Source organism: Talpa occidentalis, unplaced genomic scaffold, assembly GCF_014898055.3.
Source record: "Talpa occidentalis isolate TD23 unplaced genomic scaffold, MPIMG_talOcc4v2.1 talOcc4.15, whole genome shotgun sequence".
Taxonomy (NCBI): domain Eukaryota; kingdom Metazoa; phylum Chordata; class Mammalia; order Eulipotyphla; family Talpidae; genus Talpa; species Talpa occidentalis.
Genome location: NW_023601543.1, coordinates 8,241,561 through 8,263,876, shown reverse-complemented (window position 1 = coordinate 8,263,876; position 22,316 = coordinate 8,241,561). Strand labels below are relative to the sequence as shown.

The 22,316-nt window shown below is 36.0% G+C and overlaps 1 protein-coding gene across 5 annotated transcripts in view; it reads right to left on the bottom strand.

Annotated features, from left to right (window-relative positions):
• ATP11C (ATPase phospholipid transporting 11C) overlaps positions 1-22,316 on the bottom strand; it is a 157,568-nt gene that overhangs the window by 48,344 nt on the left and 86,908 nt on the right. For all 5 annotated transcript variants that reach the window (XM_054695530.1, XM_054695531.1, XM_037511867.2 and 2 more), the window contains 11 exons: positions 21,386-21,493; positions 14,249-14,377; positions 12,399-12,502; positions 10,249-10,299; positions 9,217-9,281; positions 8,819-8,900; positions 7,688-7,838; positions 6,886-7,083; positions 2,361-2,522; positions 1,543-1,694; positions 556-627 (listed from right to left, as the gene is read on the bottom strand). In XM_054695530.1, coding sequence (XP_054551505.1) covers positions 556-627; positions 1,543-1,694; positions 2,361-2,522; positions 6,886-7,083; positions 7,688-7,838; positions 8,819-8,900; positions 9,217-9,281; positions 10,249-10,299; positions 12,399-12,502; positions 14,249-14,377; positions 21,386-21,493 — 1,274 coding nt within the window. The remainder of the gene's footprint in view (positions 1-555; positions 628-1,542; positions 1,695-2,360; positions 2,523-6,885; positions 7,084-7,687; positions 7,839-8,818; positions 8,901-9,216; positions 9,282-10,248; positions 10,300-12,398; positions 12,503-14,248; positions 14,378-21,385; positions 21,494-22,316) is intronic.

Here is a 22,316-nt window from a genome sequence, read left to right as displayed (position 1 = left end):
GAGCTAGAAGGAATTATGCTCAGTGAAATAAGCCAGAAGGAAAAAGAAAAATATCGGATGGTTTCACTTATAACAGGAATATAGGGGAACCAAAAGAGACATCAGTGTAAAAAAAAATAATTAACAGTACAAAACACAACAAAGCAAAAACAGACAATAATAAATCAGAGACATCCTGCAGGGGAATAGGAGGAAGAGCGGTCGGAGGGAGGGAGGGAGGGCACAGGGGACTGTGGTGATGGTGCACGGGTGCCTTGGGGAAAGAGATTCTATGGGGACTCAATCTGAGGGAGTGGGGGGAAGCAAATATTGTCTAAAAATTTTTTTAAAATGATAAATGTTAAAGAAATAAAAAAAGAAAAAAAAATCCTAGTTTTTGCCATTCTGCGAAAAATGTCTTCTTCTACTCCAACTACATTTACATAAAACTCTGAACTGGGAAAGCAAAGTTCTATATCTGCAGACTTAGCCACTTTCCTTTGCTGTCCTTCCTAAATCCATCTAAGGTTTGACTGTGGGGTTAAGAAGTGACAGACATGAAACACACATACTTACTCTTCTATTTGTTTTTTTTGGTTCTCCACTTTCATATGGCCATTCTGAATTCCTACAAATGTGAACCCATACCTATCAAAAACAATTAAAAAAGACCTTTATATGTTTCCCTAAAGAACAATAAATTTTCTCTTATGCTGGGGTTACTTGTATTTTTTTTTCTCTTTCATCTCATCTCAATCTATAACTGTATTTCCCTTTACTGGCTCAGATGACAACCAGAGAAAGTCAACGCCCTATTCTTGTAGCCAAGGAAGGGACAATTCATAATTCCAATTCTGTAGCAAACACACTGGGTGACCTTTCAGTCACTTAACCATCTTGGGTCTCATGGGTAAAACAGGACTGTCAGTTACCAAATGGTGTCAAAATTGCTGGGAGCGCTTGAGAAATAACACGTGGCATAGAAAAAGTGGCTATTGTAGGATTTGCAAAATATACTAGGAACATTCGGAGTTCTGGCTGGAATGCATTAATCATAATGCAAGTTACATCAATACACTGCCATCTCCTTTTAGTCTTAAGTTAGAATTTTTCACAAACTTTCAGTAAAGCAGTGTAGCTTTTTATTAAATAATAAGTATATTTACAAGATTAGGTTATTGAAGAAAATAAAGAAAAACCAAAAACACTCCTTTGATTTCATTTTTTTTCAAGAAAAGTACAGGAAGTAATAACTTTCCCCCCCTCACTCTTTAAAAATATTAATGCATTTCCCCACAACTTATCTCAGGGTTAAAAAAAAAAAAAGCTTTACTGAGGTATAACCATGATCATATCACTACAAACAAGGTAAAAGACCTAATTAATACCTCTCAAAAAGTTTCCTTGTGTCACTTGCTTTTTTTTCTGTTTGTGGTAAGAACACTTAATGTGAGATCCATTCTCTTAAAAAATTTTCAAGTGCTAAGTACTGTATTATTGACTATTGGTGTAAGTTGTACAGATCTCTAGAACTTAATCACCCAGCATAATGTAATCACTTACTTTTTAGCTCCTTTTACTAAAGCTATTTCATCTGGTGAGGAGGAGACATAGGTTAATTCAGTTGACTCTGTAGATCCATCAACAGCATCATTTGTTTTTGTTTCCACAGTATGACATAAACACAAGGCCCGCAGAAAGAGCTCTTCTCTGTTCTGTTGGACAGTAACAATGACTATGTTAGTTTCACTTGGATCACATGGTAACTAGTTAGTGAACAGATAAGATATTAAAGTGAAATAATGTTACAAACTCCAGCAAAGTGAGTAGCAGAAAGTTATAAATTCCTAATATTCAAATGAGTTATATATCCTCCTAGTACCTAACAGAGTACCTGGCTCTCAGCTGACATATCCTAGGAGCTGCTCTACTCATTCAAGTTACTGCAGTAGCCACCTAGTACCAAAGCAGTGCCTTTTTCATTGCCTAAAAGGATTTGTTCAGTAACAAATTCACAATCTAGTAATAGCAATAGCCTAGGTGCAGAGAGACTTTGGTTCATTTAATACCCAGACACTCCTGGGACTAGAAAGATTAGAACAGAGATGCTTGGAGCAGTTCATATTTTCAGACAAGCACAAAAAAATTATCACACAGACAAGTGAAAGTTTTACCCAAATGCCATTTTCCACAATTCTCTCTACTTGTAAATTCTACTTGTTTACAAGTTTTAGAGCTTTAAGAAAGTCAAAGGAACAAATTGTTATTCAAAAGACTTTGTCATATGCTACTAGAAAATTCTTTATTTCTACTATGCAGAGTTAACACATGCAGACAAAGGTTGTTATCTGGAGGTAAAATGATAACGCAGAAAATACCACCTTATCTGCTTTGTCAAAATATGTTAAGGGTCCATCAGTTTGAGAGAGTCCATCAGCCTCCTGAGCTACACCTTTGTATTTATGCCCATCAATGCAGCATTCAATGAATTCCATGCTGTTTTCAGTGAGTGTTCCAGTCTTATCTGTAAATACATAATCCACCTAAAAACAAGGACACAAACATGCATTTTCACTTTCTTTGTTGTGATTAAATTTTAGTTAGCTGTAAGGCTAGACTATTTTTATACCTATAGGAAATAATCTTTTCTAAGACTTCTTGTCAAATGTCAAGTAACTACAGAAGCTGTATTATCAAATTAATGAGAAACGAACAAGTATTTTTAAAGACGTGGAAACAGATCACATGTCTAAGGTAGATTAACTCAAACATAAAAGATTATTAAGAAAGAAAAATGTGGCTATTCTAGCAACTTAAGAACCCTTTAACTTAACACCTACTTGTTTTGATGTAAAGGATTTACAATAAGGAAACGTAATTGTCCAGGTGGGAAACAAAAATATATTGACCATGTATTCTCTCTCTCTCTCTCTCTCTCTCTCTCTCACACACACACACACACACACACACAATAATTGATAGGAACTTAAATTTACTGTGAGATGTAACAAAACTTTTCCCTGAAAAGTGAAATATTCTATAAATACACTGGATTGAAGAAAAATATACATCATATAACGCATGTAAAATTACAGCATATTCACAGGGGAAATAAAGTTAACGGCCTTAATTAGGAGACACAATAAATCATAATTCCTTTCCACAGTGTATGTGCTGTTCACATAATGCCTCAAAACAAATTTTCAAATTTAAGAAAGCAGAATGTTAAGGTATAAGCATACTTCCCTAAATAATGGAAAAATAAGTTATAAAATAAACTTCCCATGTAAAATAAACCATTTTGAGCATTTCCGTTTTATCTCAGCTTTTATCTCTTCTATTTATAACATCTGGCTTTTGGAAACCCACAATTTTATCTTCCTTTTGGGCAATTTATGCTTAAATAGTTAAAATTATGGGCTGACAGGAATAAGCATAAGCACAAGATTAAGGTTTTTATTATGTAAGGAAGATGAGATGAATTCCAGCAGTAGTTGCTTTCTAATTATTTTTCAAAGCTTTTCACGGTAGCAGCGCTGGCACAAATATAGCATTCCAATCTTCCCTTTTTTTCCTGTTATCCAGCCAAGTTTGAATTCTCTCTTTAAATCCAAGCAATATTATTCATGTATTGTCTAGATTTTTCCAGCTAAAATGAAATTCTTCAGGGATTTTTTTCTTATCAAAATTATTACCCCTCATCTCCCCGCTATGAGCATTAGCCCATTCAGAAATCTGTTATGAGTGCCAAAGGTGGTAGTTTTAAAAATATGAAGTGCAATTGTCTGTCTATATTCTAGTTACATAGCATGTGATCTGCATACAATTAATCTCACAGGTAGAGGTCAACAAATTAAAGCCTAATACAGTACTTGTCAAACTGGAGGATACAATGCACTTACTTGGAGGGTTTGTTCAAGATCAAGATTGCTGGGCTCTGTCCCAAGTTTCTGATTCAGTAGTTCTGGGGTGGGGCTGTATGATTTGCATTTCTACTAAGTCCCCAGGTGATGATATTACTGCTGGTCCTGGGGTCACACTTGGAGAACCGCTGCTCTAATATATGCCATATACTCAACTCAGGAAAGTGGGAAGACAGGCCTAAAGAGTGTCAGGCTGCTGCTTCACTCTGACTCTCAACAGCCACTTCCTCTTCACTGGTGGGTTTGAGTCTGCCAGAAAAGCCCCTCTCTATCAGGAAGCCCAAATCTATCATTTCAAAGATAAAAAATCTAAAATGAGAAAGCTGTTCTAGAGTAAAAAGAGCTCTGAGTTAAAGGCTGAAAACATAAAATTGTCTATTTTGTAAGCAAAAACTTTCCTATAATTCTAACTAATGGATTACTTGGACTGGAGTCTTGGCTTCACCACCCACTAACTTTGTGACCTTGAAGAAATCTCTTCATCTCTCTGAACTTTAAATATTTAACCTTCAAATACAATATCTGCTGCACATGGCTATAGAAATTATAAAATAAAGCTCAATGATAAAATATGTTCTATGAAATATTACTTAAGTAGATACTGATCATCATTTCCTTTGACCTAACCAAAATTACACATGACTAGACTTTCTATTTCCACATTTCCTGTTTTTCTACTCAATTATTATCAGACTGCTATAGTTAGGTTGGATGTGTATGTTTCTCCTAGTGGATGGTGAACAACTTGAGGGTTTCTTTCTTGCTTCATAATAGTAACCTTAGCACCACTCTACATACACAACAGAAGTTCAATAAATAGCCACTGGACTGAATGATTGGAATCAGGGACTATACTCAGATTATAAAAACCACAGCATCAGTGATGGCTGTAAGACTGGGAGGGGATATGAAGCAGGAGACTTTAGTCTTGTCCCCACAAATTTTTCAAGATGGGACAAAACAAGTTGGCTGTATAAAAGACTAATTTTCGATCATAAAACATCCCATTGTTTTCCAACTGAACTGAGCAGCGTATTTCTTTTCTCAAGTCAAACACTGTCCTCAAAATGACCAGTATAGGCCATTTAAAGAGGTTTGGAAGTATTTGCAGTGGCACTGATGGGGACTAATTGACAGAATTTAGAAACATGAAAAGTCTATTGATCTTAAATTGTGACACATCAAAGAGAAATCTGGTCACATTTAATTTTGTGTATACCAGTCCACTGGATGCCAAATGGCCTAAGATACCATTTCAAGACTTCTTTGCATTTTCATTCAGGTAGTTTCTCCACATAAGCAGATAATGATGCAAGTTGGTTTTATAATGTATTAACTGAAGCAGTGGTTTGACTATTAACTAAGTGATTTGATTAAATGACAAGCATACCCAGAAAAGGAGGGTTTGGTAGGGGAAGGGGGAAATGGCTGATGTGAAAACTGTAGCTTCCTTTCACTGATCAAATTTACTAGATCATTACCCAAAGCTCTACTTTATTTTCTGCAGTGTGAATATAGTCTAGATAATAGGAACAAAATTACATTCTCAATGTAATATGGGTTCTGCTGAGGTGGAGATCTGACATAAAGTGGAATCTGGCCTGGAAATCCCATCTATCTCTGGTGGCATTAGGTATCACAGGAATGATGGCTGTTCTATTTGCATCAATTGGAATTAGCCACATTCATCCTTAGGTAGTTTACTCCATATAGCCAGGCACTGGATCTAGAACAGGCAACTTTCTTCAACTGTATCATCTGTCAGGGAAAAGTCTGCAGCCTTTTATCAAGACTACTAGAGTAGATCTACGAAGCCAGCTCTGTCCATAGATGAGAAGTTCTGGTTTAAAAAGGCTAATGTCAGCTGCGGTGGCTGAAGTGACTCACAAAAGAATCTTCTGGGTACAATAAATGAAAAGCTTTTGCTCATTTACTTCTTCTATGCTTAGTGACTTAGTGTCTCTAGGACACTGGAGTCTTGAAGTCAGGTCTACACACGGTATCTGGAGAGTCCTTTCACCCCTATGACTGTAGTTGTCAAGACGGTACTTTGGTTTAGGCAAAGGTTATATGAAGAGCAGAAATGGAATGGGGATGGAAATTCAAGAAGAGAGTTTTGAGATGTATAATCAAAGTGGCACCATTGACATGTATAAGTAAAGTGAGAAGGCCCATTAGAACCACACAGTTTCAATAAATGAATTTGCATCTTCCAGTCACAGAAATGACATTTCCACTGCCTTGACATTCTAAATACCATGAGAATTAAATGTATGCCAAAAAAATTCCCTTGGCTTTTGAATATCATTACATGACACAAAGTAAATTCAGACAAAGGGAAAAAATTTCTCAGTCCTGACAAGAAAAACACCTAAGCAGCCATAATGTGAAGAATTGCAGCTAGACTGCACTGGAAAATAAATGCACCTGGGTTAGAAATGAGGTCACAGCCTGGTATAATGAAGCAAAAAGCATTTTGAGGAATGTGTGCCCTCACATTTCCCCTTCATTTAAATTCTTACACTGGAATAAATAACTCTGTTTGCTAGGCCTGTATGCCACTGGTTCAGAAATGTACCAAGAAAATGTCAACAGGACAGCTCTGGTCGATTTTGTTTATAGGGAAAAAAATGAACTTATAAAATAGCTATATTTACTAACCTGTATATGGTTATAGATGGTGATGAAGACTACATAATTCCTATTCCAAAGCAGTAACCCATAATCTAACATCAAATTAGTTTTAAATAGAATTTCTGTAACATTTAAATTTAATACATAAATTAGGAGGTTATTTTTAAAATACCAGCAAAATAATTGAAAATGCTTGCCTTCATCACATGCCCACATAAAGAGATTTTATTTGAATACATTTCAAACTGTGAAATTGTCACATATATTGGTAATCAGAGTATATAAAAATATATTTTTACTATGTTAACTTATTTTAATTAAAAATATATTCTAAAAAATGTATTCTAACCTGACCAAGTTCTTCATTAAGGTCTGATGTGTTAACCAGGGCTCCTTCATTAATTTCTTCATCATAAAAGTCTTTATCCCATGAAATGAAGAAGGAGCCCAAGAATTTCTGCATCTCTACTGTGACATACATGGAGACAGGAATGATAAAGTTGAATAGAACCATAAATGACAGGAAATCGGTGAACATTTTCAAAACCTAAAACAAAAGAAATAGTTCATGCTAATTAGATGCACAGTTCTATCAGAGAGGTGTAATATGAATTGTTCATTTTCTTTTTATTTAAATGCTGAAAGCACTGCTTTTCCTACAAAGAAGAAACTTTCCATCAACACTATCACTAGTCAAATTATCACAATGTTAAGACAATATTTAAAACATTTTCAATTTCATCATTATTCTTCAGTGTACAAACCTTTGATTTAACACTTTTTCACTTTCTTAACTTGTCTGCTCTCCACCAACCCCAGATACAAATGTGTGAACAGAGCATATATGTAGACATCCATCATGCTGCTATCATGCTATTTATCAGAAGCTTATATTAATATGCCACAACTTGTCTAGTAGATTAAAACTTTCAACTAAAGAGCTAAAAACAAGCATAGATGCATAAAGTAAAAGAAAAAACACCCTAAAACTTCTTAAATGTTTAATGGCTAACATACAACCGAAAGAAAATGCAGAAGCTAACAAAAGTTGACATTATTTGAGGAGCATTTTTTAAAAGGATAGCTTGGCCACAAAATGCTAGTGTTAGAATTTTCAGATAAAATGAACATTTTTAGCAAAAAACCATTACCTTCAAAGTCTCCCGCTCTTTCTTGGTCTTTTGGTTATACCAAGGTTCATCATTATATGGAGTGCTTTGCCAAACATATTTTAGAGTTGTGCACACTGCAGCTTTGGTCAGTAAGATAAATAAATACACAATCAGGAAGGCATTAATGGATCTGAAAAATAACATATTATGGGTTTGAAAACCATCTAATTACTTAAGACATCAATCAAATATAAATTAAATTGTTCAGTTTTCTAATGCTTCTCATGAGTACAATATGGAACCACCACACAAGCCTGTATATATGACCCTCTGTTACCCTGCTGAAGCGCTCCTTGTAAGTGGTAAAATGGAAAGGCAGCCCTGACCTGTTTGTGGGTTACCAATGCTCACCAAAACTGACTAGCTTAACATACCTTTTAGTATGGTTCCCATAAAGTGACAGAACTCTCCCCCACTGCCAATATCAACTTAACCCTTACAGAAAGAATAGCTTGCCTCCATTTCTCTGCATCTTTTTTTTTTTTCATTTCCCTGAATCTTAAAGGATTAGGATAGAAAGTAGGATAGCAAATGTGAAGAAATTCTCAAGCTTATGGTGGATTCTTTTAGTCTAAAAATGGAACTGTGGAGAGGCTGCACTGATATTCTGAATATCCATGCCAATGACAGAAAGGTCTGTGCCAGAAGCAACTGGCTTGAGGGTCTACCAGGAACTACAGTATTTCAGACTATTATGTTATTTATAGTTATAGTATTTCAGACTATTATGTATGTTGTAGAAACTCCTTGCATATAGTGACCAGAGCACCCAAACCATTATCTAGCGGCAAAATGGAACACTACCACAGTCCAACTGAACTCTGTTTTAGTAGATACATGAGTTTAGGTATGTTATTTATCATCTCTGAGATCATCTTCTCATCTGTAAAGTACAGAGGCTAAAGATTTACTCCACAGAGTTGCTCAAAGGAGTAAACCAAATCAGATATTCAAATCATTGAGCACAGTTTCTGGAACATAAAAAGTGCTCAAAATGGTAGCCACTATCATAATGGATGGTTTTTTGGTTATGGTTGTCACTATTTGGAATTATTGAGAAGTCACTATTTCAGGTCAATAACAACAAAAGAAATTGTAGTGCATACTAACTTTTCAACAGCAGAACGTTTCTGAGATTTCCCTTGGTAGTTCAAAGCCATTTTGGTTTCCATCCCAGTGTAAACAGCAACTCCTAAAGAGTAACAGATTAAAATGAAAACAGGTTGCAACAGATATGGTCAACTAACTCCCCACCCAGTTGCTTCTTCTAATTTTTTTAGACTATGAAAGTAGAAATTCTAACCATTTTTCTATTCATTAGTTGCTATATCATTCATAGTATACTTTAATTCTACATCCTTTCATTAGTTTACCATCCTATAAATTCCAAACACCTAAAAAGAGGCTTAAATGGCAATTATCTGCCATGTCTAATTTTTCACATGCACTGGTTATGCACAGGCTTTACAAAGCATATTTCTGATAAACATATCTTAAAAACTCTTCACCATATATCCTCTTGGTATTTTTTAGAGTAGCTCCTTTCAGCAAGAGATTTTCAGGTCCCAAAGACCTAAATAAAAAAATGAACAGAGCTTATATAAGCAATGGCATCATCAACTTTGGGGACATTATTTTGCCCCACCACACATCTATCTCCAAGGGGTTCAGGATGTATCTGTCTACTTATATCATATGCTTACTCCCCAGGATGAGTTGAAAGATCTTTCCCTCTGAAGTTACCTTAAGGTACAGCACAGATGGAAGCACAGTACAGGAGTAGCCAGCAACACACAGAGGTAAAGAGATGCACAAAGACATAAAAGGATTATGAGTCATAGACAGCAAGACAAGAACAGGACAGAGCAGCAGACAGAAAAAAAAAAAAAAAAAAAAAAACCAGAAAGAGAAGGAGAAAAAACTGGGAAAGCAAACTGTCAAGGTGGAAAAGTCAAACTGACATAATATTCTAGAGAGCAAACCCGCCTGCTGGGGGAGTTCATAGGCACCCAAGGTTTCTTTAATTGCCTTTGAGTACAACTCTGAAGGCCAAGTGGAAAAGTTGAGGTAATTAATTGGATGATAGAAGCAGGAAGAAAACATCTATTTTTGAATGACTTACTTCATTAGAAATCATTAGCCTATCATTTTACTTTAGTCCAGGTGATTCTCCCAGCATTTTATCCACTGCCTAGTCCCTCAATTATTCTCCCCTAAATGTTCTCCTGCAGGTATACATGACGACAAGTATAGTGTCTAAAACAGATTTGGGAATACCAGTCAGGGTGTCTGGAGTGCCGCTATTTTGGAAAGCCTCAACATCACTTCCAACACCCTGTCTTGCCTGCTCCCAGGAAACATAGTCAAAGACCCTGCACCACAACCCTACCAATCACAAAGTTAGTTACTTAAGACCCATTAGTGGGATGCTGGTTAGTCATTCCAGGTTTAGTGACCTTTATATCTCTTTCTATAAAGAAAATTATTTGGCTATTTTAGTTGGCTCCTGTCCCCAAGGACAGATTAAAGAAATAACTAACCTGGCAACAGGCTCAAGACCATTACTGTAGATATTGATTCGCCCAACAAACCTGCAAGAAGAACATAATAGCAAATATGTTTGACAGGTCCAGGTGAAAATCTATATACCACAGATAAGAGAATGAATCAAAATACAAATAATACAACATAGATAAAACTGAATGAACAATAGAAGCCTATTATATTTCTGGAAAAAAAAGTTGCATTGATTATATTACAGTTGGTTACATATGTGGTAGACGGTAAGATGTGTAACATTTTCACGTAATTTTAAAAATACTGTGGATTATTAAGAATGTAAACAAAGATTCTAAATTGATCTTCAAGTTCTAGTTGGCACTGTGCATGCACACACCACCACTCTCTTTTATACCGAATATAAACAATTGGCTTCTATTTTAGATTCATGTGAAGGAAGGTTATCTGGTGCTAAAACACAACTTTCAAAAATGTCAGTTCAGTAGTTCTTTCACTTGAACATGCATCAGGGTCATCAGAGATTTCTGGGGCCCATATCCAGCTTATGATTCAGGTGAGAATTTGCACTTCCACCCAGTTCCCAGGTGATGCTCATGCAGCTGGCCTGGGATCACCCTTTGAGAACCACAGTGTTAGCTTAGACAGTGAATACCTGATCACCATCTTGGAAATTTCTAGCCTGTGTTTTGCAGCTGATCTCCATACTGAGCTTGATCTGATCACATGGTTAGGCACACGGTAATCTACATTTCGGAGCACTGGGGTAAAGGCCCACTCCCTTCTTAACAAGAGTGTTATGATTGTTTTATAATTAGCATTATGCATTTTTCCAGAAAAGTGGAACTATTTTATATGACTATATACACAAAACATGAAGGTCTGTGCACTCAGTCATCATTTAGCAGTGCACCAGTGCTGTGCTAGGTGCTCCTTACCCTAAGACAGAGAGTAAAGAGGCAATTACAACACAAGTTTCATTACCACTGAGGGGGTGAAAGTACAAGATATTCTGAAGTCACATAGCAAGAGAACTCAATCTAAACTAGACAAATTGGGCACAACCTTCCTTGTCCATTCTCCTTCATATTTAAGGTAACTGAAAAATTTAGGAGTTGTCCTAAAGATACACAAGTATTCTCTAACTCAGGCAGAGTCAGTCACTCCCTGTTATGTGCTTCTATGGATCTTGCACTCACTCACCTGTATTATCTCACTAGATTGTAAGTCTAGCTTTACTTTCTACCGCCTTTGCTCATGGTGAAAATGAAGCATGGCTGTTGTGGTTGTGGTCCTACTTAGTTCCTACTGGCAAAGTGGATAAAGGAGGGAAAGTGGAAAGAAGGAACAACAGGAAGCAGGGAGAACATTGTTCTTGAAGTAGAATAAACATTTTATCTACTAAAGGGCACTGGTATAAGCTACATTTTAACCATTTGGTTCACCATTATCACCACAGCATTCGCTAATAAGATGGCTGGTAGAGGTAGTAGATGCCATCTGTAGTGGTGGAACAGAATGAAATTAATTGTTCCACTTGGGGATAGAAACCTGTCACTCTAACCTCATTAATACCAAGCTCTAATCAACCAAACTAACCAGTCTTAAAAATCAGATGCCAAATTTTTGACAAGCAGAACTACTGCAGAAAGCCTTAGTGATATATAATTATTATACCATTGTACTGCTCCCTCAACTTAACTATTTGTTGTGGATAAGAAACAGTCTATTTGCAATCCTCAGTTCATTATGAGCATCACACACAGGAGAGCAAGCCTACTAACTGCATAGCCCCTATACCTTTCTCTCTTTAATATTAGATGACAATATGAAAGGGTTTATTTTTGTTTTAATTAACTTTAGTTAATGCATCAGCTTGATAGATGAGCCTTATATAGGATAACATAATCTTAAAATGTGATGGATGGACATGTTTACAAATAACAAAAATAAAAGAAAAATCACAAGTAAGATGATTGGGCCCATAATGATTTATCTTAGGCCGGTAGTGAACAAGGCCGATTTGATTCATTTCCCTGCCAGAAGGAAGGAACAGCTCATAAAAACACAAATGAAATGAGGCTGGTAAGTGGTAGATGTTTCTTTGCAATACTGGAAGCAAACAGAAGCAGAGCCAACAGACAGCAATAAAATGAAACCAGGTGATACTTACTTGTAGAGGTCAGGTTGAGGCTGTTCACATTCGATTGCAGCTCGGAGGCTATCAATGGATTCGGCTGAACACAGTGTAATGGTATCACGTACTGCGTAGTGTGTCTACATGAAAGCAGCAGCAGAAACAAAACAAAACAAGTTTCTTTTCATACTCAAACACCCACCTGATTCAAGGAACATAGTTTGAGAAAGAGACTTTGCCAAAATCATACAAATATTGATGCCTACTTCCCAGTGCATAAGTTCTATGGTATTATTCTTATATAATATATTACAAATAATTAGAAAGATAATCCTCTGTTGCAAGAGGATTTCAAAGATAATGAAAAAACTGAAAGCTTTTCTTGATAATGACAGCACAGAGAATTCCATTTGTAGCATGCATATAATTAACTGAAAACCCCATGAAGAATTAAATGCATTTATTTTTTCCTCCTATTTATAGAACTGCGACCTTTTAATTTGCTCACCAGTATATGGGGATGTAAATATGCACATATAAATTGAATATAACCTTTTGGTCATAAGAACACTAACATTTTGCCAAGAGCATGAAAAAAAATATCAATAGTTTCATTACACAAATAACATAATTAATGATCTTGAAAATGTTCAAAGTGGCTACATTTCATAGAGGGAGAAGAGAAATGATATGTCTTGGCTTAGTCAGACAGTAGAATATTCTACCAGTGTACATTATGTACTTCATTCACCCAGAACTCAAGGCAGACTCCAATGAACCCATTTATAAATCATCAAAAAAGGGCTCATGTGTACTCAAAAACGCACCACTAACGCAGGAGGGAAAGCTGGCGGTCTGCAGGGAACATTGTGGAAATGCCTGAGTTATCTTTAAAACTGTCCCCTGACTTTCAAAACTTCTGTGCTTTCAGCTGACTTGAACAGATCAACTTAACTGAAAAAAGAAACACTTTCAAGTTTTCATCCTCTAAACAACTTTTTCCCCTATTAGGGAATCATTAGGTAAATTTCTCAATTTTTATCTTGACATTTCCTCAAATAAGACTTTGTTTTTGAACTGTTTCAACTGGACTAGTTTATCATCATGCCCTTGAAGTACAGAATTAGTTACCAAGCAGACATTTAGCTTCCTTCTTTACATACTGAGTCCTGTGTCCTCAACCCCAGATGGAATAAACAAGCAAAGTCCTCCAAGGATCCACAGAGGTGAGCACATTAGTACTCTTCCTCAAAGGTGGCCAAGAGAGGATACATCTTCATGCCCTGTGGAGCTCTGGACAATGGCCAAGAACTGACTGTGCCAGGAGGAACTGGGGAAGTAAGTTATCCTTCAGTTTGAACAAACTTACTTTAACATATTTATAATTTCCTCCTAGTTGTAGTAAAGCAAACATTTGCCAAACTACAGCCTAAGGTTTTATTTAAAAAGTAATAATTTTATCCCAGGTTATATTTTCTAATATGCCAGAAACAAACATTTAAAAAAAATTAAAAAATAAAAATAGATCAAACTGCAAGGTTAGAGTACATGAAGCTATTTTTAGTGTTACAGCTTCAGCCTACGACTGCTCTCATTTATAAAAGCCTAAATAAAATATTGAATGGTTATGTCAACATTAAATGCAAGCAGTGCTATAACAAATGTGGTTGCTCTTATTTGGGGTGTGGTTTTCCCTTACCCAACCCCACCCTTTCCCCCAAAGTTGAGTATTTGCTCAGAAGTTCAAAGACAATTATATAAAAGTTGTTTTCAAATACAAAATTTACACAAATAGGGAAAAATAAGAAAAAAAAATATTAGGGAGTAGTGGGAACAAGTATTGTATGAATACTCAAAATGTTTGCACAAGGTTTAGTTTCCATTACCTTGCAATTAGATTCTCCATCAAGACTGGCTGTAGTGACATAGCAGGTTCCATCCTCAGTACAGGATGATAGAAGAATAAGATCACAGGGAAAGGTTTCATCTGCATGTACCTCCACTACATCACCAACCTAGAATGGTGAGAGAGATAATTGGAAATACTCTTCATTCCAAACAAAGTATACCTCAAACTGAAGTCAAAATAGTAACAAAGGGCCTCCCCGGTGGCACAGTGGTTGAGCGCTGGGTTGCAAAGCTGCCCGCAGCCTCTGCAGCACCGGTTCGATCCCCGGCTGCTCCCCGGCCACCAGAGGAGGGTCCCACATGGCGCGCAGACCTCTCCTGCCGCCCGCTGCTCCCCTCAGCGGTGTGCTTCGGTCCTTCTGCCTGCTCTGCTTCCCGCTCTGGTGAATTCTCCTACCCTCCCGCGCTTCTGACTGTACCCAGTGCTTGTATGTATGTATGTATAAATCAATAAAAATCAATCAATCAATCAATAAATAAATCTTTAAAAAAAAAAAAAATAGTAACAAAGAAGTCTCCTACTCTGGGGCTTAGAGAGTGTCTCAGCATCTTACACCACGTGAAAGCTGATGAAAGAAGTATTACTCAACAGTTGAAATCTTCTTTAAGGTCACAGAGAGTTATGATGCTTCAGATTACCTTAGTACTGCACTTAAACAATTTCAGCATTCCAGAACCTGTTTGTTCTCTGACATTTCTGGCATTGTTTGATAAGACAATGACCATTGTCATCTTCATGAATGAATCAAGAAAATCTACATGTCTCAACCTGAGCACTTCACAAACACTGGGCAGCCAGACTCCTACTCTGTATTCCACATATTTCAACATGGTTTGCCTTCCATGTGGTAATAGCTATTATTGCTGAGCGCCAGTTCCTTCTTCAGTGCTCAGAAAACCTAAGTTAATTCAAGGTATCTATTCTTTCCTGTAACATTGAAAAAAATTTTTTCAGATAGATCACGTTGCAACAATTCATCTGCTATCAGAAGAACCAATTAATACAGCAATGAGAAACAATCAGCAATAACCTTAAGGTCAAGTAGAGGAAAAACATTAGCAAAGAACTCATGAACCATATTCAACACTGGTTGAAAGGTAGAAGTTTGAAACCTGAGTTTATGTCCCAACTATGTCACTTAACTTTATCACCTTGAGTATATGCCTAGATGATTGCAAGTACTACAGGACTGATATACTGGTGAAGTGTTTGGTAAAGTACCTGGCACATATATTCACCATTGGACAAGTATTAATTATAATTATTGCTAATATCCTGCAACTACTTTACTCCCAACTTATGAATACTCATGACATCTTTTCTGGGAACAGTTTAAGAAATCAGCCAGTCTAGTGCTTCCTAACAGTTTCCACATTGTGGCACATACAGAAAAGGATAAGTGACACTTTTGTATAGCAACCTTAGATGGAGGCAGGAGCCTGCTAGCGGCAGTACATAAGCCACAGTAGGAGGGAGTCAATATCTGGCACTCCAATCTGGACACATTGGTTGTGAAACATTAAATGAACAAATGACATTTCTGCCTTCTACTTGCAACATGATTTGGCAGATAAAGGTGAGGACTTCAAGACCTATTTAGGAACAATATTATTTTCTTTACGAATCTTCACCAGTAGCCAAGAGCAACAGCATCAATAATTGAAGTAATTTGTAAATAATGTTTAATTTTGTTGGCTATTTCCTTCCTCACTTGCATAAACACGTTGCTTATATAAAACCACAAGGTATACTTAAGTATATAGAAGCACTTTCAAAGTCTGCTCTCTGAATCTTACAATGTATTTCAGGCCCACCTCAGGTGAGAAAGCTGCTTTCATTGCACTTCTCTAAACTTTAAAAATACTTATTTTCTGAAATAGGTTAAAAGCCGTTTTCTCAGAATATCTTTCTTTTATTCTTTTTCCTTTACTCCATTCTCTGCATCCCATATGCTGAACTAGGGTAGATAGGATCTGAAGTACCTCAGCCAGTCACATTGTAGCAATTCAGCATTATTCAGCATTATTCAGCATGAGAACCAAAGGCAGCCTATAAAGTGCATAACATTAAATCTGTTGCTCTGGGGGCACTACATGAAACAAGGAAAGTAAAAGTCTCCCACACCTTTTCCCTTTCCTTTCATGTCCTCTTTCTGACATTGTAGTCACCCTTCAAAACTCCCTAAGCCCCATATAAAAAGACCTCCATCTTCCAAATTTCCTTCACCAGGCTTCTTTGCCTTGAGGTTGATCTCAACCAGGTATAATCCTAATCAAATCAGTCCATGTTCTTATGTGGAGTGTCAATTAATTGAGTTCTTTCTGGATTATTTGTGTGTGGGAAGAGATATTTACAAAACAAAAATGGCTAAGCATTTGATTGCTCGGCTGTGGGGTGGGGACTGCATGTTCACTGCAATGGTAATTCCATTAAATGTTTTGAAGCAAAGGAACGACTTTATTTTATTTAAAAAAATAAAGAAACTCTGCAGAACAGGGAAAGTAGAGGCATGGGGAAAATGGAATAATGGCTAAGACAAGTGGTTACTGATATAGTCTAAGCAAAAAATTATAAGCACTCAGGTGAAAGTAGAAGAGATGAAAATAATAGTTAATGTGTAAATATTACATAACTACATGAAGCACTCAATTTTACATATTAACTCATTCAATTCTCACTTCACAATAATCCTACGAAATACAGACTTTTATTTCCTCTTCTTTACAAGTGATGTAACTGAGGCAAAGGGAAGTTAGGAAAACTGTCTACGACTAGCAGAAAGAGGAAAAGTTGGACTTTGAATCAAAGTAAGTCTGGGTATGAAACCAATGCTTCTTGCCATGACTGAAACAGGTGACTTGTTATTAAGAGAGTCAGTAGAGTTTCTGTACTATAGATATAGGTGTTAAGATAAGCAAAAAAAAAAAAGATAAAGACTATATCATCCTTTGCTTAGACTGTATCATCCTTGGTTGGGCCTGAGCAGCTGGGTGAGTAACAGCGCTACTGAAGAAAACGCTATTAAATAAGACAGAGGAGATGAGAAGAACAGGCTTAGAGGCAGGCGGGAAGAAGGAGAAATCAGGAATCCGGTTGGGCCGTGTCAACTGGGAGACGCTTACTCATGTCCAGAGAGAACTGTCAGGCCGGAGTCTCAAGGAGATGTTCTGGATGAAAAGAGCAATTTGGATTCATTAGCATTTGGATGGCGAATGAAGCCATGAGACAGGACAGAATCACAGGTCTATGGAGAAGAGAGCTGAGAAATAGGACTTAAGGAGTTCCAGTGATAAAAAGTTACTTGTAAAGGAAGGAGTAGGAGTTTTGGCATTAGAAAGACGAGGAGCTAGACAGAGTAAGATACTCATAGGGATTATCAGGCTTTAGTGCCAAATGGAAATATACAAAGGTTGTGCTCTGGTTCTTCCATCGACGCATCAACCTAAATGTACTGAGATGGTTCACACTTCTCATGGAGTTTAACATACACTGCCAAATAATTTTGGATAAGGTTGCCAATATTACACAATGGGGAAAGGACAGTCTCTTCACAAATGATACTGGGGAAACACACCAAAAACAAACAAACAAACAAACAAATTGAAGTTGGACCTTATAATATAAAAAATAACTCAAATTGGATTAAAAACCTAAATCTATCAGACTCCTTGAAGAAAACATGGGGGGGGGAAGCCTCAGGACATTGGATTTAGCAATGATTTTTTAGATATGACATCAAAAACACAGACAGTAAAATCAAAATTAGACAAATGAGAATATGTCTAACTTAAAAACTGTACATCAATCAATAGAGTGAAAAAACAACCTACAGAATGGGAGAAAATATTTTCAAATCATGTATCTCATAAAGGGTTAAAATCCAGGATATATAAGGAAATTCCTCAACACCATCAAAAACAAAAAAACAATTTGAAAATGTGCAAAGAGCCTGGGAAGATATTTCTCCAAAAAGAATTTACAAATGGCCAATATGTACATTAAAAGTTGCTCAACATCACTAACCATTAAGGAAATGTAAATCAAAATCACAATGAAATATCACTTCACAGCCATCAGGATGGCCACTATCAAAATAACAGAAAATACCAAGTGCTGGAGAGGAGGCAGGGAAATTAGAAGCCTTGTACATTGTTAGTGCAAAGGTAAAATGATGTAACCACTATGGAAAACAATATGAAGGTTCTTCAAAAAATTAAAAATAGAATTACCTATCCAGAAATCCTATTTCTGGGTTACAACAAAAATAATTCAACCCAGAAATTTCAACTCTGGGTTATCTCTAAAATAAATCAAAAACAGAATCTTAAAAAGATACTTGTCCTCATTGCAGTATTATTTACAATAGCCAAGAGGAGGAAACAACCCAGATGTCTACCAACTGATAAATAAAGTGGCATATACACACATTGGATTATCTAGCCCTAAAAAGATGGAAATCCTGCCACATGCTACATTGAAGACATTATGTTAAGTGAAATAAGTCAGTCAAAAAAGAATAAACACTGTATGATCCCATTCATATTAAGTATTTATCTAAAGTAGTTAAAGTCACAGACATAGAAAGAAGAAGGGTGTTTATCAAGAGCTAGGGGGAGTAAGAATTGGTGTTTAGTGGGTAAGAGTGACTACCACAAGATGAAAAAGTTTTAGAGGTCTGTTGAACAATATGAACATACTTAACACTACTGAAAAATAATTAAGATGGTAAATTCACTGTTAAGTGCTTTTATCACAATAAAAAGTGAAAAAAAACTTTAGATTGGGATATTTGTGAAAGGTACATGTAATAAAGAACTGTTAGGCAAAACATATGAAAAACTCTTAAAAGTTAATTATGAAAGTGGACATTAGAGACACCTCACTAAAGAACATACTCACTTGGAAAGTATACATATGAAACAAAATCTGTTATTAGGGAACTGCAAATTAAAACAAGGAGATATCACCGCACACCTATTACAATGGACAAAATCCAAAACACTGACAGCACCAAATGCTGGAGAGTATATTGGGTAATAGGAACTCTTATTTATTGCTGATGGGAATGCAAGACGGAAAATGCACTTTGGAAGACAGATTGAGTTTCTCATAAAAACTAAATAAACCCTGACCATAAGATTCAGTAATCACACATCTTGGCATTTTACCCAAATGAACTGATCACACAAAAACCTACACATGAGTCCTTAGAGCATTTTATTCATAATTGTCAAAACTTGGAAGCAACCAAAATGTTCTTCAGCAGATAAATAGAAAAATAAACTGGTATGTCCAGACAATGGAATATTATTCAGCATTAAAAAGAAATGAGCTATCAAGCCACGAAAAGACATGGGGGAAACTTAAATGCTTATTATTTAATGACAGAAGCCAATCTGAAAAGTTAAATATGGTCTGATTTTAACTTTCTAGAAAAGGCAAAACTATGGAGACACTAAAAAGATTAGTGGTTGCCTGAGATTGGAGGCAGAGCACAGAATATGTTTAGGGCAGTGAAAGGAGTGAAAGGATTCTTCATGATACTATAATGATGGATACATGCCATACATTTTCTAAAGCCCATAGAATTTATAGTAAGACTGAACTTTAATGTACATGATTACCTTTGGGTAATAATGCTGTGTCAATATAATCATCCACTGTATTAAAGAAACCACTCTCATGAGGGATAACAATACTGGCACCTTACACGCACACGCACGCACGCGCGCACACACACACACAGAAGTTTTATCTCCAAAGTTAAAAATTATGTAGACAGGGGTATTTGGGATCTCTGTGTACTTGTGCTCAATTTTGCTGTGAACCTAAAACCACTCTAGAATATAAAGTTTAATAATAACTAAAATAAAATCTGTTGGAAACAAAAAATTTGATGTGGAGAATTCTAAAACTTTATTGAGAGGAGTCTTATTGGGGAATAAGCAAAGATCAATGTGAATAAAAATTAAAAACAATACCTTGGAATTGTCATATATTGCTGGTGGAACGTAAAATGGTGCAGCTATAGGGGAAAACAGTTTGGTGGCTCATGAAAAAATTTAACACAGAATTACTACATTACCTAGTAATATAGTATAGTATATACTAGGTATATAGCAGGTCCTTGAATAAAGTTCAGTCATTTAGTTCAAGGTCAGCAAGAATTCTTTTTATCTCACCGTTGTAATAAAATGACATTAAACAGGACGTTATTCAAGGACCTGGTTTCATCATACAGTATGTTATTTCACTTAAAGTCACAGTTTATAAGAGCCTATCAACAATGTTAAGTATTTACTGTACATCCAAAAGAAATGACAACAGATATTCAAACAAAAATTTTACATGAATGTTGATAGCAGCATACTTGTAACAACCAGAAGGTAGAAAAACCTAAATGTCCATCAACTAATAAATGGATTAAAAATGTGTATGCAGGGCCTCCCTGGTGGCACAAGGGGTTAAGACACAACCTGTGAAGCTGTCCACAGCCTCTGCAGCACGAGTTCGATCCCCGGCCAGGGAGATGCCCACATGGCGCAGCAGACCTCTCCTATTTCGCCCGCTGCTCCCCTCAGCAGTGTACTTCGGTCAATCTACCTGTTCTGTTCCCCACTCTGTCTCTGGTGAATCCACTCAACCCCCGCACCTCTGACCTGTATCTCAGCTCTTGTATGCATAAATAAATAAATCTTTTAAAAAACTGTGTATGCATACAACAGAATATTATTCACAGAAAAAGAAATGAAATATTGACATATGCTACATTATGAATGAACCTTGAGAACATTATGTTCAGAGCAGCCAGAGACAAAAGATAACATAGTACAATGATCCCATTTATATGAACTATGTAAAATAGGTAAATTTATAGAACCAAAAAGCTTAGTGGTTTCCAGGGCCTGGGGCAGCGAGCTGTGTGGGTAGGAATTCGGCCCAACTGCTTAATGGCTATTGAGATTTCCTTTTGGATTTATGAAAATTGTCTGGAACCACACAATGTTGATAGTTGTACAATACTGTGCATATACTAAAGGCTACTGAATTATATATTTTAAGATGATATGTTTTTACCACAATGAAAAAAAGAATGAACTCCAAATATTGATACCTTGATTTTTTCACTATCTTTTTTCACTCGCTCTGCATTTTCAATAATGTAAACAGTGCTCTTGTTAACTTCATTGTCAGCTCTGTGTCTCAGCCAATCCTCATATCCCTAGAAGGATAAAAATAACTATAAAAATAAGCTAACAAAGTAATAAAGTTGGTAATAAATTTTTATAGCCCTCTTCATGAGTCACCAGTTGATATTTATACTTATGGTAGGAATTTCAATTCAGAATGCTAGAGATAATGCTGTATGCTTTCATAGCAAAAACCAAAACATGCTTTTAAAATACCTCTTAGGTAAATATGTCATGTTAAAGGGTTTCACCATTTCACTGTTAATGAAAACAGAAGAATTAGAGCTTCAATGTTCTCCATCTGTGCAGGATTATGATTTATTATTCTAATTCTACTCTTATTCAAATTAATGTTGATTTTTTCTACTATTAAATTTTCTATTTTTTTTAAAATTTTCTATATTTTTAAAAAAAGTTTTCTAGGCTTTATTTTCCTACAGACCTACTCACTTAAATATATTGTTGTAGAGCGCTGGCATAAACATCTCTTAAGAAATATAATATAATTCCACCCAGGAACAGAAACTAGTAGAGGCAAGTAACAATTATTTTAGTAGAGAATCTATGGTAAATTTTAGAAATCAACAGTTACACTTCTTTGCTGAATGGATGATAAAACATAAATCAGTATTCAATTTTCACAATTTAAAATAATCACAATAATCACCTTATGGTTCATTTTTTCTTTGGGCTTTTTGTCTGGAGTAGATTTTAAGCCAAAAGAACTAAGGAAGAAGGATGTTCATTTGTTTGAACATGACCTTTTTTTTTTTAAACATTGTATGTGCCTTTTCAAATATAACTGCTGAAAACTCTTGATCGCTTCCCCTTTTTTCCTTAGGTACTATATTCATT